Source organism: Lates calcarifer, linkage group LG21 (genome assembly GCF_001640805.2).
Source record: "Lates calcarifer isolate ASB-BC8 linkage group LG21, TLL_Latcal_v3, whole genome shotgun sequence".
Lineage (NCBI taxonomy): Eukaryota > Metazoa > Chordata > Actinopteri > Centropomidae > Lates > Lates calcarifer.
In genome coordinates this window covers 27,849,820-27,867,805 of record NC_066853.1, presented here as the reverse complement: position 1 = coordinate 27,867,805, position 17,986 = coordinate 27,849,820, and the positions used below count along the sequence as shown (strand labels likewise).

The window sequence follows — 17,986 nt, the reverse complement described above, 5'->3', positions numbered from 1 at the left end:
TATTAAGTGCTGGCATACTGAAGCATAAGGAATATGGCACAGAGGACAAAGCAATGTCTAGCAGGGCATTTCTCTGGGAGGGAGTAAAGCAAAAGGTTTGAAGAAATTACCTATTGTTTAGGAAAGCAGGTGCATCTTTGGCATGACTGACAGTGCTTCACAATGGATTTTGAGAATAAGAACCATGCCTTGGAAGACCATTAACCAAACATCCAGTTAAGACCCCATAATGAAAAATAAAAGAATTAATGATGATATAATGTTTTCCATGCTGTCCACAGTACCTTAATTCCAGCAGTCCTTCTGTCTGAGATTTATAGATTTATAGATAAAGTTTTCCTGGCTAAATTCAGCTCCTTTGTTTCTTTTACCAAGTCAGGTGACTCCTGAACACCTCTTTGATGGTTAAAAAAACACTGTCACTTAGTTCTAAAAAAGATGGAGGGGGTGGCTGGAGCCTATCCCTGCTGACATTGGGTGAGAGGCAGGGTACACTCTGGACAGGGCCAACATATAGACAAACAACCGTTTACACTCACATTTACACGCAATTTAGAGTCACCAATTAACCTGCATGTCTTTGGACTGTGGGAGGAAGCTGGAGTACCCAGAGAGAACCCACATAGGCACATGGAGAACTCTACACAAACCCGGAAACCTTCTTAACAATAATAATAATAATAATAATAATAATATCATCTTAAATTTATATAGCGCCTTTCATGAGACCCAAGGACGCTTTACAAAGACAATGTCCAAACAAAATAAGACTAAGACCAAGTGCCAAAGGTCTGGGTGAATAAGTGACTTTTCAGAGCAGACCTAAAAGTGATGTAGCATGGCGAATCTCCATTGGGAGAGAGTTCCAGAGGGTGGGGACTGCCACACTGAAGACCCCAAAAAGACCGTGTTTTGGTTCTTGCTGTGAGGTGACAGTACTAACCACTTCACCACCCTTATGCTTAAAAATGCATCATTAGAATTTCATGTGTAATATTTAACCTCAGCAGCCTCAGATTGTGCAGGTAATAAAGCCTCAGCGCATCTCTGAACAGGCTAAATCGGTTTAATCTGTAGTTTTATCACCTTGTACTCTTATTAATTTGACTGCTTAAACAGAATAGTACTTTAAACTAGAAAAACTACATATTTCAAGTCTTCTGACAGACACACACACACACACACACATACACAATCGTGTACTCACCAGTGAGCCCGGCTCCCGTTTAATTTCCTTATCTTCTGCTCTGCAGTGCATGGAATTAATCCAAAAGAAAGCAACTTGAAATACAAAAAAGCACCTTTAAAACGGGCAATATATTAATTTCATGGAGGAATTTGTGATTTATCTGCATCGGAATACGTAGTACCTTGGATGCCGAACTTTGAAGCATTAGTTCTATGCATTTTAGGAGTTAATTTAATTACGGTTTTAATACATATAGGAATAGGAATATATAGGAAGTATTAATAATTTAGATCGTATTTTTGTAATCAGATCTCACCAGCGTCCGACATTCATTCGTAGCTTTAAGAAAAATACACTTTCTGTAATGTGTTTTTTCACTTTAAACCACATCGTTTTCATTGGATCATAGACAACCAACGTATTTGGCATGTGCTCTTTTTGGCACTGATGTAGTATGAAGGATTACTTTTTGGAATACCACTATTGCATGTTCTCCTTTTTGGAGTTCTGTTAGCACCAAAGATCACTCGTTTGGAATATAAAATACTATAAGTGAAATTAATAAATGAATACAGTTAATTTGCATATTTTCATTTGAGAAATGAGTTAGTATCTTATTCCGCTCTTTTGGAATATTAAATGTATACCATTTAAATTATAAAATTTTAATTTATAGCCACCAATCCTTTAGGTCTTTGAATTTGGCTTTCTGCAAAATGACATATATTTGCGTGTGTGTAATATAGGTACAGCATCTGAGATCTCTGTCCAGAAGCTGTACCACCCAGTCTTGAATGGTTGGTCAGTAATTTCAAATCACTAAACCTGCTGAGGTCAAAATGATATCGTTTTTGTTACATTGTTTAAAAAATGCGTGAGATATTGAACATGTTAGATAGATATGGATAACGTGATATGTTCATTCAAATTTATTTTATTTATTTGTCATTTTTTAAAAATCTCAGTACACATTTACAGTTTATTTTACATTGTCTTTGTACAGCTGCAAATCTGAACATGCACCTGCAGGCTACGTGACACATTCAAAATCAGACTAAATCAGACAGTATATAGATACTGAAATACATTTTCACAACTTACCGCACAACTGCAAATATAATTGTGCGCATAAACATGTAAACCCACAACGAATGTCCAGCAGGGGTTGCTGGTTGACCGCCTTTAGCTTTTCTGCTGAAACTTGGGAGCAGCCAGCTATGATCAGCCAGTCAGCGGCTTCTGTTCCGTAGGAGCAGGGCTGCACCCTTCAACCAGGCACCAGCGGTGCTCCATTCGCTGTTCTGCACAACAGTGAGTATTTCTTCTTATAATAAACGCGTGTTTAGTGAGAGGACACATTTTGTTTGAAGACAGCAGTGTTGAGGCACGCAGTCAATCGGGCTGACTGGATAATTTTCACTGGATCCCAGTGTGTTCCAGGATTTGCTTAACAAAAATGAGGGCAAAGAACTAAGGCTGTGACTTGAGCCAATTAGGCTAGTTAGCTAGCATCAGTGAGTTGCTTACTGGAAAGTTAAACAGATTTACAATGAATTGATGTTGGCTTGTGTTTTTGGAGCTTTTTCATATACGATGGAATAAAAACGCAAATATCAGTTTTCAGCGTTTGGTAACGTTACACCTTCCTACCAAACAGTAGCTCGGCTAGCTAATGTAGCCGAAAAGCTACACCTATTTTAGCCCTGTCATGCTTTTTGTCCCCCGACTACACACTGAATACGGAGTGAGGCTGTTCTAAGCTAGTGTGCCAAAGGTAAATTGTTTTAACCTCGGCAACCAAGTAGATAAACGGAAGATAACTTGAAACACGGTTGAGCCACTGCTGAGACCCCGAGCGTTTTAATGTTCCCTAGCTTTGGTTTAAGGCAGACAGAACGTAAGTCATTATGGTCTTGCTTATTGTTGTGTGACTTGTATAGGCCTTATAGGGACCTCTTTGATGTTCTGGTAAATTGGTTTTTGCATTTATCTGCTGGGTAGCACTCTATTAAAAAAAAAAAAAAAATCAAATGTCAACTTGACATAAACAACATAAATTTTTGAAGCACTGAATCGCTTAGTGTCAACTATTAGAGCATTGGGCTTTTACTATGTTTTTAAACATCTCCTTATGTAACCATTCATCACTGGCTCAACAGCTCAGATGCTTTACATTATTACACAGTCATAACAACTGAATGACAGTTTTAGTTGGGAATACAGAGTATTCCTAATAGGAGAGATCTATGTCTAGTATTAATTGTGGTAACTAATCTGACTATTCCAGCTGAGTGAAATGATCTGAGAATCATCATGAATAAACATTGTTACTGATTAAAAACTGTATGTGTGTAAATGTCTTCTAAAGGCATTAAAGGTCATTCCTAGAATATTGTCACATCAATGATATGAAAGTGTTAGATTGAAATGATTTTACTATGGGCTGTATCAGATTTTTGTAAATTTTGTCCAGGTACACATGAAAAATCAAGGACATTTTTTCATTGATATTTAATATTTTGTCCGGTTGACACAGTTTGCGCTCTGTCTCTTTCCTCAGGGGATTTCTCCCTGTTGTTTACTACAAAACCACCTGACTAGTGAACTGGACCTCTACCTCTGTAGGGAAAATAGAGCCACATTAGACGGAGACGCAGCGTGAGTGTTGCACCATGTTTAATTTGATGAAAAAGGATAAGGAGAGGGAAGGGAGTAGAAAGGAGAAAAAAGATAAAAAGGAGAGGATGTCTGCGGCAGAGCTGCGTAGCCTGGAAGAGATGAGCATGCGGCGTGGTTTCTTCAACCTTAAGAGGGAAGCTAAGCGTGAGTCCAAGAACAAACTGGAGATTTCCAACCCTATTCCCATTAAAGTTGCCAGCAGCAATGAGCTCACCCTCACTGACATTGAATCGGATGGTTTGAGCAACCGAAGCAGCATGGTTCTGGATGACCAGCTCAGTGCTGCTAGTTCCACTGATGACCTGAAGGGTGAGGGTGGAGGAGGACAGGATGGACACCGCAGCTCTGTACATGATCGCGTGGCTCACTTTGGTTCACTTGCCAAGCAGAACTCCTCGCAGGTGGGTCAGATGATGAAACGCTTCTCCTTTTCCCAGAGGAGCAAAGAGGAGAGTCCTTCAGAGGGTTCAACCCCCTCAGGCCAGAACTCTGCTGCTCCATCCCCACATGTGGAGAGCAAGGTTTTCAGCATGCTCCGCAAACAAAGCCTCAAACAGCAGCCTGAAGCACCAGCCACCAAAAAAGTCTGCATCCCTGAAGTGGTTGATAAGACCTTCCCTGCACAGCTACAGTTGCCAGCTGTGGTTGCACCTAGTGTACCAGAAACACGTGAGCTGGAGCTCCAACGCCGCAACACTGGTGACTTTGGATTTTCTTTGCGTCGCACTACTATGCTGGACCGCAGCCTTGATGGAGGAGTTTATAGGCGGGTGGTCCATTTTGCCGAACCTGGTGCCGGCACTAAGGACCTGGCGCTGGGGTTGGTGCCAGGTGACAGGTTGGTAGAAATAAATGGACGGAATGTGGAGAACAAGACCCGGGACGAGATAGTGGAGATGATCCGTCAGTCAGGAGACACGGTGAGACTGAAGGTGCAGCCAATCCTGGAGCTGAGTGAGCTGAGCCGCTGCTGGCTGAGGAACACTGAAGGGCTGCGCAGGGAGACTAGACATGTAAGCAGCTTTTCCACTTTACATATACGAACAGCTGAATATCATTGTTACACTCTCTTTGGGTTCAGTTGTGCTTTGTTTTGATATCTAGGTTCACTGTCTGACAGTCTAAAAATGTTCAATGTTGTCTTGCAGTTTATGTTTTGCAAGTTTATGACATGGAGATTAACTGCAGCAGGAACACAACAATGTCCCCTGTTCTCAGTGTTTGGGTCCTGCTTTAATGGCAAGCGCTTTCCAAGACATCATCACCAAGTCTCTGATCATGGTGTGGGAGGAGATGCTTGCTAAATGCAATTAAAGTCAATCTGTCCTAATGAGTTAATTTGTACCTTTTATTGAGAAGGAAGCTTGAAGACTTCATGAATCAAAAGAAAAGTATGATTTTATGAATTTCCAGCCTTGCCTTGGCTCTAAAAAAAATTGTCAAAACTGTGCTTTTTATTTCTGAGACAACATATTTTTTGACATTACTTTAAAGTTTTTGATCATTTCTGTAACCGTAGAGATGAATTTCTATTCCAGAATACTTACTGTAGACAAATCTAATGGCACTTTATGGGTACATCCCAGTTCCTTTAATTGCATCCAGACTTCCCTCACTTACACATTTTCCTAGCATCTTAGTCCTTTCCACTTAAGATGCAAGCAGGGAAGATGTGAGAAGTCAAGGACATGCATTTCCTATGAATTGTCATCTAAAGTGACAGTCATATCTTAGGACAGCAGCACAGCTGGATCAGCTGTCATTTGGCCTTAACAGCTGCATTGCAAATTTTGGAATATGCACATAAGAAGAAGGCCACAGTTGTGACACAGTGTTTTTTCAGTTTCCCTACAGTTGACAACACACAAACAAACAACACAATTTTAGAAATTTCAGTTAAAAAAAAAAACAAACAAAAAAAAAACTTTGTAGATCCTGTGTAATTGGACATCAGTGTGCAAACACTGAATACACATGAAGCATTTTTCTGGAAGCAGCAACCCACTATTATTTTCTTTGATTATTTATGTCAAAATTGATTAATATTTGATTTGATTAAAAGGGGAAATAAAAGAAAAATATTTCTGATTAATAAAGTTGTCCTTTTAGTAATCAGACCTACAAATCCACTACTTTTAATTTTATAGTGAATCTGACAAATAAAACCCAAAACTTGTCAGTTATACACTTGAATCTATTGAATCTATGTCCATTTAGTTATAGAACTGCAGCGATGTTGTTATGTGGTTTCAGATCAGTCTGATCAGATGCGGTGTCTAATCACTAGCAAATTTCTAACAAAGGGGTATGTCTGTCCAGTAAAAGACTTGTGAAGTACGGTCTCATGTATCCTTGCTCGTGACTCCTCAGAGATCCCTCCTTGCCACTCAGTCCTTGCTTCCAGGGCCAGAACGGCCCCTGGCACAGAAGGTGCAAGGAACCTATCTATATTTTTGTAGAGCCCGAGACATGCCGCTTTGGTAACCTGGTGGTTCTGAATTTTTATTATGTGTGAGGGATTGTCTATTATGATTTCATGTTCAGCCCAGACTATGTTGCTTACATTATGTATTTGCGGTGTTAAGTCAACATTTTTACCTCATTGAATGTTTCAGTGGGTGACTCAGTGTTATAGTGGTTAGCACTGTCGTGCGAGAAGGTTCCGTTCTCAAACCCTGGTTGTGGAGTGTGGAGTTTGCATGTTCTCCCTGTGCCTGCATTGGTTTCCTCCAGGGTCTCTGGCTTCCTCCCACAGTCCAGTGACATGCAGGTTAAGTTAATTGGTGACACTGAATTTCCTGTAGATGTGAATGTGAGAGTGAATTGTTGTTTGTCTCTGAATGTCAGCCGTGCAATTGACTGGTGATCTGTCCAGGGTGTACCTCGCCCCTTGCCCAGTGTCAGCTGGGATTGGCTCCAGCCCCCTGCGCTCCTCAAAGGATATGTGGTATAGATAATGAATGAATTTGGCTCAATTTAGATACATTAAACATTTGACAAATAGACTGTCTTCAAATAGACTAGCTGGTTTGAATCTGGCAGGTGTTGTAGGAAAGTCCTGTAAATATAGTGTAGGGCTGCACAATTAATCATATTCAAATCGCTATCTCAGTTCAGAGCTCTATGCAATCTCATTCCTGAATTCCAACAATTCGGCTCTGTTGTCATCAGGGACACCAGCTTCAACAAAACCAACACTCATCCTCTCCCTCAGCAAATGATAATGCACCATTACACCACGTGATTCATAGCAGCAGAAGCAGAAATAAACCCAGTGAGAGCGAGTGAGTGACAGCGGCTAATGACAGTGTGAAGCCAAAAGGGGTGTGTGTGTGTGTTAGGACATATAAAAATGGCAAAATGAAGAAACCCTGCTTACTGTGCTCGTGCCTAAAAACGATTAACTAGTTCACTCTGCTATTTTCTCTTTTTCCCTCTTGCTCAGCTGGGTATTTTGCAACTTTGATACTACAGCAGCGGCAATCATTTAGTGATAGGCCGCAGAAACAAAATATATTCAGAAGAAACATTGCAGACGTAAGGTTAGAATCTTGGTCAACTTCTGTTATCTCTCTTGCCATCCTGCTGACATGATCAGCCAGTTTTAACTCATCGTAATGCTGGTAGATACTGCTTTAGCTGTCTGTTCTCGCGATTAGCATACAGCTCTCAACAGGTAGAACTTGCCTAACATGGGAGTGGAGACAATCGGAGTTGGTCACACTGCCTGCATTGCACTGTCGCTCTGCTCCCAGTTTTCATCAAGTATCTAAAAGTTAGTTTTATGTTTGGTTTGTTTGGTTATGGGTTTGGCTCCCATAGGCACAAGTGAAATATAGAGGTGATCACCTACCACTTAGCCAAAGATGTGGCCTGTTCTATATCAGACCCATTTTCTGTTCTACTCCCTCATGTGTCAGGTAACTGAGTGAAAAAAAAATTGTGAGAGAATCGTGATGTCAAGTCCAAGTTAAAAAAAAAAAAAAAAAAAAAAAAAAAATATCATGATTCTCTTTTTTTCGGGATTTGTGCAGCATACAGTGCATTTGCACATTTGCTCATACTCGCTGCTGCTCTCATTTTCGCTTCTTTTATAGAAGGATCGTTTTCATTCTTTCCAGTAGTGTCCACTGTGCTGTTTTTTGGTCACTGTTAAGCTACTGTCAACAGAACTCAGTATTTCCTGCACACATGTTTCACATTAAAGGTCTTCCACTGGCATATCCCTTCTTTTCCTTGTGGCCTCTTAATATGAAAATCTGTGCACATTTTGTGCAAACTTCTCAAAAATTGATAAACCAAAGAGAGTAGTGCTGAAATGATTGGTTGATTAGTTTTCTATAATTATACAATGACTATCTTTGGGTTTTTGAGTGTTAATTGGACTAAACAAAGTTGATTATAAGTACGGAGTAATTTAGTTTGTCAATTATTTTTTCCTTTTGAAGGCACTGAAACAATCTACTGTCATTTGATTTGTACTGAGTTTACATATTCCCTGCATTAGTAGCAGCCAAGTGTCCTCTGTAGGCTCAATGTCTTGATCATGGCCTGCTTGGCAGCATCAGAGGGCTTTCTTTGTTTGCCTCCATTGGCTTTGGTTCAAGGGTCCTTGTGACACAGTTGGGCTGAGACAAGCTCTAATCCCTTCTCACCACAATTGAATTCATCTGCTCTGGGAGGCAGCGAGTAACTCTGTGTAGCCTGTGCTGCCCTTTTCCTCATGTGAGACAGAAGCAATGACTGAGACTCTTTCTCCAGAGTGGCTGTTTGTTGGAAAAGTCTGTCTGTGTTACTGGATAACAGACATACTTTGTGTCATGTGAGGAGCTACTACAATGCTTTTCATGGAGTGAACAAGCACAGTAGGGGAAGCTTTGTTAGGCAGTGTATAGGCAGTGTTAGGTCAAACACACACACATACACACACACACACATACACATACATTCCCCATCTGTTAATGTCATGAGCCTGTCTCTGCAGCTGATTTGTATCTTTGTGATAAACATGAGGCCTGTCTGTGTCTCTGTGTCTCTTAATGAATATCACAAGCTTGATAACTGGTTTAAATAAAGGCGAGTGGACAGAAGGGTCATCATTCAGTCCTGATTAAAATGCAACTACATTGGCCAGGTCACATACCCTCCAATTCCAAAAACAGCTTCCAGCTTTTCTACATATTATTATGTTCCTGATACAACTCTCTAAACCATTAATGAATTAAGCTGGGTTTTATTTGAAAGGATTTAATATTAGTGCCAATATGTTTCCAAAATTTCAGTACGGATTTTAAACAATATTTTTACCTTACTTCGATAAATGTATAACATGTGCCATTAATTTAGGTCTCTACCACTAATGGACATGAATATATTAAGAATCAAACTGGGCATGGTAGCATTCTTCGGCCATTTTCATAGGACTAAAATTGAACATGGGGTAGCTAGGAGGACCATAAAAGTGTGTGTGGAAATAGTGCATTCGTAAAGTATAGTATGTTAAAATGATTTAAAAAATTCCCTCATCAGTCTACACTCAGTATCCCATAATGACAAAGCAAAAGCTGAAATTTAGAAATGTTTGCAAATTTATTTAAAAAGGGAAAAACTGAAGTATCACATTAATATTATTAAGAAACTTTGCTATGACACTAGCGCAGGTTCCTCCCATTTCTCTTCATCTTCTTTGTGATGTTTCTACATTTTGATTGGAATCCACCTGTTATAAATTCAATTGACTGGACATGATTTGGAAAGGCACACGCCTGTCTATATAAGGTCTCACAGCTGACAATGCAATCACAGCAAAAACCAAGCCATGAGTTTGAAGGAACTGCCTGCAGAGCTCCGAGACAGAATTGTGTCGAGGTGCAGATCCAGGGAAAGTCGTCCGTCTGTTGATGGTGCAGATTAGTGGACTGTTGCAGTGATGGTTACTCTTCTGGAAGTTTCTTCCATCTCCACACAGGATCTGTGGAGCTCAGCCAGAGTGATCATTGGGTTCTTGGTCACCTCTGTGACTCCAGTTGCTCAGTTTGGCTGTGTGACCAGCATTTACCACAGGTGAACTCCAGCTAAATGTAGAAACCTTCTACAAGGTCTGAATACATATGTCAATGTGATATTAAAATTTTTTTCTTTTAAAAAATATACAGAAAATTGTGTTTGTTTTTATGTAGTATTTAGTAAAGATTGATTTTTTTACAATCACAATTTTTTTTTCATTTTAGGATAAGGCTGCAACATAACAAAATGTAAAAAAAAAAACTTTCTGAATGCACTTTATGGTGATGGTAGTTAATCAATCAAGCATGTACAAACTTTTAATGGTTCAGTCATACTAAGATAACTACGGCTAATAAACATGTTAGTCTCACAGCTACCAAAGTCTGGTGAGGCTAGGAACAATATTTGTCAACATATTAATGCTAACACATAGCTTCCCAGATGGGGCGTTTTTGAAGCTATAAAAACAAAAACATGGGATATAACAGAAATAGTCTACCCTTTTATGATACAGCCAAAGTTCAAACAAAAATCTGAGATGATGCTGTAACAACATCTGATTTGACCCACTTAACAAAATATTGTTGAAATATGTATCTGACACACCTTAATATGATGTTTTAAAAATGTTAACAAGCTTTACTTATTCATATATGAAATGAATTAAAATAAATGTTTGTTTTGAATTGGTATGCAGTATCTCCTCAACACTGTACTCTGCAAGGTTTCTGTGATTTAAGAACAAACCCAGACCAACATTGCCATGATAGCCAGAATGATCAAATGGGAAGTACCCGATGGAATAAACTAGTGGCAGCCAGAAATGCTAGAATAATTTCAGTCATGGATAATAATGAGGCCTGCAGCTAGCATTTTCTAATGATCTAATAATAGGCTTATTCTTTTCTTGATTAATTTAGAGTCCAAGGTGAATTCTTCAGATCAATCCAAAACCCAAATCACAGTGATAGAAAATTATAAATATTAACCTAGTTGTATTAAACCAGAATGATCCTCTAAAATAAGGACTGGATTTGATAAAGCAGTGTTGTGGCTGTTCCCAGTAAACTGTAACAGTTGGGCTTAAACAGCTGAAATCAGTCAGCATTGTATCAGTCCATCTAAACCTGGTGTCTTTCACACAGACATGAAAAGACTGAAGACTGACTCAAGATTTGGAGGCAGACAGGATGCACCCATTCTTTTAGCTATGACAACATGGGCAGGATATTCTAAAAAAAGCACTGAGATGTCTCAGGAAATCAGGAGTCATTTTCCTATTAATGCAACAGAGGGTGTGGTAACACAGCTTGTTGTACCAACACTGCCTTTGTAAGTAAATTATAAAATATTGTTTGCATTAACTTTCTAGTAAAGCTGTATATATGGGAAATGTACATAATTTTCCAGTTTTTGGTGACCTAACATTTTTTTCCCTCTTGGGCTGTGTATCACTGACCTTTGTATCATTTAAAGTGAGGACTGCTTGAATTTTAATGAACAACAGCCAAGCTTTTTATCATTTCTTGGTGAATATGACTGACAGTTTATAGAACCAAAGGAAGAAGAGTAGAGTCCATTTACCATAATGACCAAAGTCAGACATATTGAGAAATGCATCACGAAAATAGAGATTTTAATCAAATTTTAGATGCCAATCACATTTCTTTGCTTTTCACATTGTAGCATTTTGTCTTATTGCTGAATGATAGTAATGAGTGAATGATTTGGGCTTTACTCTGTTGGCTGGTTGGTTTGTGATTCCTCATTTATTTGCATTTTTATTAACAGACAAGTAACATCATATCTCTTCCTTTCATGCTATGGCCTTTTTACTCATCAGATCTCAACCCAGTTGAACCTATGAAAGGTTTTAGACTTCAACTCCACTGCATTCCTGTTTACCATTTGATAATAATAGGTGTTGAAAACATGAAATGTCTTTTTCTTTCTTTCTTTTCTTTTTTTTCTTAACAACTACTTTTATTTGGTAGTTTAACAGTAAGGTGAGCTAGGAAACACTGGGACAGAGCTGATGGCATGTGACAAATGGTCCTGGTTACTCTTAAACTAGGAATTTTGCACTTATAAATGTATCCTAAACCACTCAATCACCATAGATTGCACTCATTTCTTTGGAATATGTAAACTGTCCTGAATCAGAATCAAAGCCAGACAAATGCAAAGGCAAGGATAGGATGACAAAAAATGCTAATCTGTCACAAACTTTGTTTGATATAAAAATGATCATTTGAGATGTGGTAGGATTAGGATATAAGCAAAAGTGTCACTAACCATAATTTGCAATAGTATTGTTTATTGCAATTACTTCTGTATACTATATCGTCCAACAAGAGTAATTATCTTGACTGGCCTAGTGAGGCAGCTATATGACATTTTTATATACTCTGCCAGCCACACTCAATATACTGTGTTGAAATGGTAAAGAAAGCTTGTTAGCTTGTAAAGCTGTCAGAGTTGTAGACAGACTTGAGCCTCAAACTATCTGAAACTTGCAGCAGAAATCCAGATTGGAGAGGGTGATGGCTGGAGTGTGATAAAGTGGATGCTAAAATAGTAAGAAGCCATCTTCACTTGTCTGAACAGGCTGACTAGAAACAACGGGAAACTGGCCTCTCCCTTTAAGTCTCACTCTGGTATTTGTGGAATCTGCTTTGGAACAAATAGACCACTTCCTGACCCTTTTCCCCCGGGATTCTGTTTTGTAGGAAAAGGAATTGGGTTCTTAGGCTGAGGGCTGATGGAGGGGGGAGAGAACTTGATGTCTGTGAATGTATTTGATAAAGAGGATTGTTTTCTAAAACTTGTCCACATGCCAAGTTATAGGTTCTGATACAGTGGCCTCAGAAAATATTCAGACCCCTTTATTTTTTGCGCTTAATTGTGGTGCAGATTTAATTTTAAATGGATAAATTTTTGTTATCAATGTACAAAGTGCAAATGTGTTTTTAGAGGTTTACAGTGCATTCAGAAAGTATTCAGACCCCTTTACTTTTTCACATTTTGCTGTCTTGCAGCCTCAATGTAAACAAACAGACCAAAAAAAAAAAAAAAAAAAAATTCAAGCAGCCAGCTCTAGGAACAGGCCTGATTGTTTCAAACTTCTTCCATTTAAGAATCAAGCAGGCAACTTCTTGGGAACCTTTTAATTGACCAGAATTTTTTTTGTCATGTTCCCCAGATCCGTGCCTTGACACAATCCTGTCTATCATCTGTGGAAGGAACTGCCTTTGATCGATTTAACTCCAAGCACTATGTCCGGCAAACACACGCCAAATAGAGATTTTTGCAGAACAACTGCTCCAGAGTGCACACAACCTGAGAGCTTATGATGACAGTTCACCTTTCAGTATGACAATGACCCAAAGCATACAGCCATACATACAGATTGAGGATCTGACAGGAAGAACTGGATAAACTGTAAATCCAGGTGTACAAAGCTTGTTGAGACTTACCCAAGAAGACTCAAAGCTATACTTGTTTCCACAGGGGGCCTCTACAGAGCACTGAATTAAGGGTATGATAACTGTCATAAGTGAAAGGTTTCAGTTTGCTAAATTTTTTCACTTTGTCATTATGGGACGATTGAAGGTATTTATGGGCAAGAATGTCAGTTTTATCCAGATGTGCCACACATTTGAGAACAGAATAACAAATGTGAAAATTTTCCAGGCTTTTATGATTGGACTGCCTTGATTAGAAATATATACTTAAACTCATAAATGTTTCATGTGCACATCAATGAATAGTTAACATTCTATCATTTTTTTAAGCCTCTCAGTCAAACACATTTCCCTTATTGTTTACCACTATCCTGTGCGGACGTTCTCTTATTCTCTGACATTTTTTCAGGTGTCAAATTGAGTTGTCTTGCCACTAATTATCAATGTTTGTGATGTGTACCACAGCAGTAGACACCACACACATGTATCACAACGTTGCAAGGATTCAGTGTAGCAGCAGTGTGAATCTTTTTTTTTCTTCTGTGTGTGTGTGTGTGTGTGTGTGTGTGTGTGTGTGTGTGTGTGTGTAAAAACCGTGTGGGAGTCATATACTCCTTTCAGCCTACCATCCAGAATAAACTGTGTTTACTGTCAAGGTCAACCTGCATCTCAAGAAATTGTTACATAATACACTGTATGTGTATTGCTATAAACTGACCACTTGACAGCTCAGATTATCACACAGAATTTACCTGCTTTTAGCATAGGCTGTTTTTGCTTGGTTTTTCACCCTTTATTATTATTTACTAAGACTTTTTCCTGTGTGTCCAGAGACTTTCAATAAACAATAATAGTCTGTATACAACTGGTGCCAAAAATAAGAAGCAAATTGTCATAACTTTGTTCCCACTTCTATAATTTTTATGCCTCCATGCCGATGACAGCTGAGACTGAGAGCATTATGTTTTCGGGTTGTCTGTCTGTCATATGTCTGTATGTCCACATGTCCTTATGTCCCACTCTGGTGATGGCGATATCTCAGTAATGTCTTGAGGTAATTTCTCATAATTTGATACACACATTCATTTGGAGTTAAGGATGAACTAATTTCATTTTGGTGACTTGCACATTTCCATGCTAATTAACTGCAACTGGACTGGTTGGTGGCTGCATACAGGAGGTGGAGATAGATGTTAACACTGTAAATGGAAAGTAAATGCAGCCAAAGGTACACGTAAATGTTTTAAACAGAAAAGCAAAAAGTTTAGTTGCAGCATGTAGTGATGGTACTATAACTCCCTGTCCAGTGTTTTTTTACATTTTCAGATATCCTATTGATTAACGATAGCCCAATAAGTTCATTTTTGTTTCTAGTATCTGGTTTTTAGTCATATCAAAGCCTATAGTAATTACATGGTTCTTACTACAAATCCTAGCTTGCTGCATCTGTTAATAAATACAGCATATGCATTTGGGGCAGAATACATTACATGCTCCTGGAAGATGGGTGCAAATGCTACAGTAAATCTGAATCTGTGTTCTGATGTGATGTAGTAGTTGGATACAAGGTGCAGGATAATTCTGTACTTTTGTATTGAGGTTAAAAACCTAAGGTCTGTGACAGACCGCTGTGAATGAGTCAAACTACACATAAATGTGTGGGTGTTTGTGTGTGAAGGAACTAATATACATAATCCGTCATACCCTTCCTTAAAATCAGGCCATCTTAATTCTTGTTAGCAAAACCCTCACACTTGTCTGAAGACGATGAAATGTTTTTATCTGCTAGTGAGGCTCCATTGTGTTGTTCCATAATCCCTCATATAGTGATTATGTTTTCAATGATCGGTCATCTGGATTCTTTGTTTTATGTAACCACATACTGAAAGTAAAAGTGTAGTTTTCTGTAACACCCAGTGTGTGAGTTCAGCAAGCAGTCAGGTCTGGATGAGGCAGGAAACAGAATGAGTTGTAAGAAATGTGATGAGTGACACTCACATCTGATTCATTTTAATTACATCTATGCATAAACAATGTACCAAGTTAGCATGTAATTAATGGTAGACAGAACAGTGAATGAATCTCATAGTGGATATCTAAAAACATGCTGCTCTCTCTCACTCGGCCATACCTGGACAAATCCTGGTGGGCTTTTATATTGGTGGACCATGCTGCATGTGTGTTCCTGGACTGGCCCCACTATTGCCAATTAAAGGATTATTGGAGGAGGAACAGTCCACTCATTTGTCCCTGTCAGACCACAAGGAATTTTGAATGGGATAGATTGGGACTGCAGGCCAGAGACCGACTGTGATATAAAGGCAAGTGCATGGAAGGGACGTCTACTGCTGGCAGTGTGATGGCAGTGAGAAATTGCTGAACTTGAGGAAAGAGTGGAGGGATAGCAGACAGCAGACAAGCTTTTATAGAAGAGGTTAGCGTGCTAAATTGAATTACAAGTTGGAAGCTTAGTGGTGGTAATGCTGACGTCATGCAACTGTGGTGTAGTTCATGTGTAGCATAACATTAGCTTCTTACTTCTAGCAATTGTATTAAGGTTTCAAAAATCATAGTAGTGGTGTTCTTTTATACATCTGTGCCTCTTCTTATATTTTTTATCTTTTGTCTATTCTTCACTCTTGTTTTGTTCTTGCTGCTGTAACAAGTGGGATAAATAAAGTCTATCTTCATTTGTTAAGATTATCTTGCTGAACAAACCCTGCAAGTATCACAAACTTTTGTTGGTCTTTTGTCTTTTGTTGTTTTATTTTCTGCAATAATCCAAAAGCCAATGAAAAATTTCCATTGGCTTTTTGACAGAACCAATCACTATCTGATTGGACATCCAGTTTTCAGACACCCTTAAAATTTTACACAATCTCAAATATCATGAAATATTATTTTGTTTATTGTTTACAAGAAAAACAAATAAATTTTTGACAGTTTCAATATGTCAATTCTCAACATTGTTGGTATCAAAGTCAACAAATAACAGAATGTGTTAAAAACTGAACAAAAAATAAATAAACCATCACATCATCAAATTAATATGTAGTAGTCCTGCCATTAGCACGCAGTAGAGCTCTAATCCTGGCTGGCATGTTCCCCACAAGCCTTTCACACTGTTGAGGGGTAATCTTGTCCCATTCTTCTTGAATTACTGCTTTTAATTCTTCTAAATTCTTTTGGTTTACGCTTTGAAACAGACCTTTTGATAATCCACTACTGATTTTCAATGGGGCTCATGTCCGGGGATTGAGCTGGTCACTCTAAGACCTGGATACAGTGCTCCTGCAGCCAAGTTCTCCTGGCTCTGGATGCGTGGCAAGGGGCATTATCTTGTTGAAACATCCAGTTTTGACCTTGATGGAACAGTGCACGTGCAGAGGGGAGCATGTGGGTTTCGAGAATGGCTCAATACTGGGCAGAGTTCAATGTTCCATCACGGACAGTGAGATGACCAACACCAGCAGCACTCATGCATCCCCAACCCATAATACTGCCTCCACCATGCTTGACAGTAGGTACTGTACATGCTGGAGATAATGCTTCGCCTGGCCTTCAGCATACCCTCACATTATCAGGAGGAGGATAAAGCTGGACTCATCTGACCACAGAGTCTTCTTTCAATTCTTGGCTGTCCAGTTCTTGTGTGCTTGGGCCCAATGACACCGGGCTAACTTCTGTCTCTCATTGATCAGGGGCTTCTTGACAGCCTTGTAGGACCTTAAGCTACGATCTAAAAGTCGGCCACGTACAGTGCAGGTGGTGGTTTGACCACTGCTGCTGAAGCTCCTGTGATGTCATTTGGTGGTTTTCCCTGCACATGCGGATCAGGATGTGGTCATTTCTTGCTGAAGAAACCCTTGGACGCCCAGATCTTGGTTTATCTTCCAAGCTATTGGTTCGTCTGTATTTCTGCAGAGTGTATTCAACTGCTGAAGGACTGCATCTGCACTTCCTGGCTATCTGGCACCAGCTGTACCCTTCCTGGCTGAGAATCTGTATCTTCAGGCATGTTTCCTGCGTTAGGTTTCTTGTTTTAGCCATTTTTGTCTCTGAAGAACTTTCAAATGTGCTGGCTTCATATAGACACGAAGCACAGCAAAACAAAAATCGTGTCTTTTAATAAAAAGCACGACCTTCATTAGTGGATCACTGGTACCAAAATGACCCAATACTCAAAATTTCTTATGTATTTTTTTGGAACCAATCAATTTTAAGTTTTTAGGATTTGTTTAGTATTTTTGCTGTGACTAACAGAAAAAAAAATTGCACTTGAAGACCTAAGAGTGATTCTTAATGCAATATTTCACAAATGCATGGGGTGTGGCTAATAAGATGATAATAAGATGATCTAAGTCACTGGTCCACTGCCATCCTAGCATTTGCATTTGCGATATTTGTTGGCTGATGGCTTTACTAATATAAGTTTTCCCAAGTGAATCAGTCATTTCAGAGATAAACTCATTGGACAACATTTATGTTTTCATAATGTGGTACTAATGATCTAACCTTGAAAGACTTAACTAGTAATCAGGTCCTTTCTACAATTATATCTGACTATAATTTCACTTTCTTCAGAAAATGTTTTAATAGGCATTCTCCCCAAATCATGCTGCAAATAAGACAAGGGAACAGTCTGTTA

At 39.0% G+C, this 17,986-nt stretch overlaps 1 protein-coding gene across 12 annotated transcripts in view; it reads left to right on the top strand.

The window, feature by feature from the left end:
- Positions 1-2,371: 2,371 nt before the first annotated feature.
- Positions 2,372-17,986, top strand: part of myo18ab (myosin XVIIIA b) — a 125,207-nt gene continuing 109,592 nt past the window's right edge. For 11 of the 12 annotated variants that reach the window (XM_051065728.1, XM_018700348.2, XM_018700378.2 and 8 more), the window contains exons 1-2: positions 2,372-2,500; positions 3,750-4,881. In XM_051065728.1, coding sequence (XP_050921685.1) covers positions 3,862-4,881 — 1,020 coding nt within the window. In that variant the 5' untranslated portion in view covers positions 2,372-2,500; positions 3,750-3,861. The remainder of the gene's footprint in view (positions 2,501-3,749; positions 4,882-17,986) is intronic. The other variant, XM_051065726.1, reaches the window with a different exon arrangement.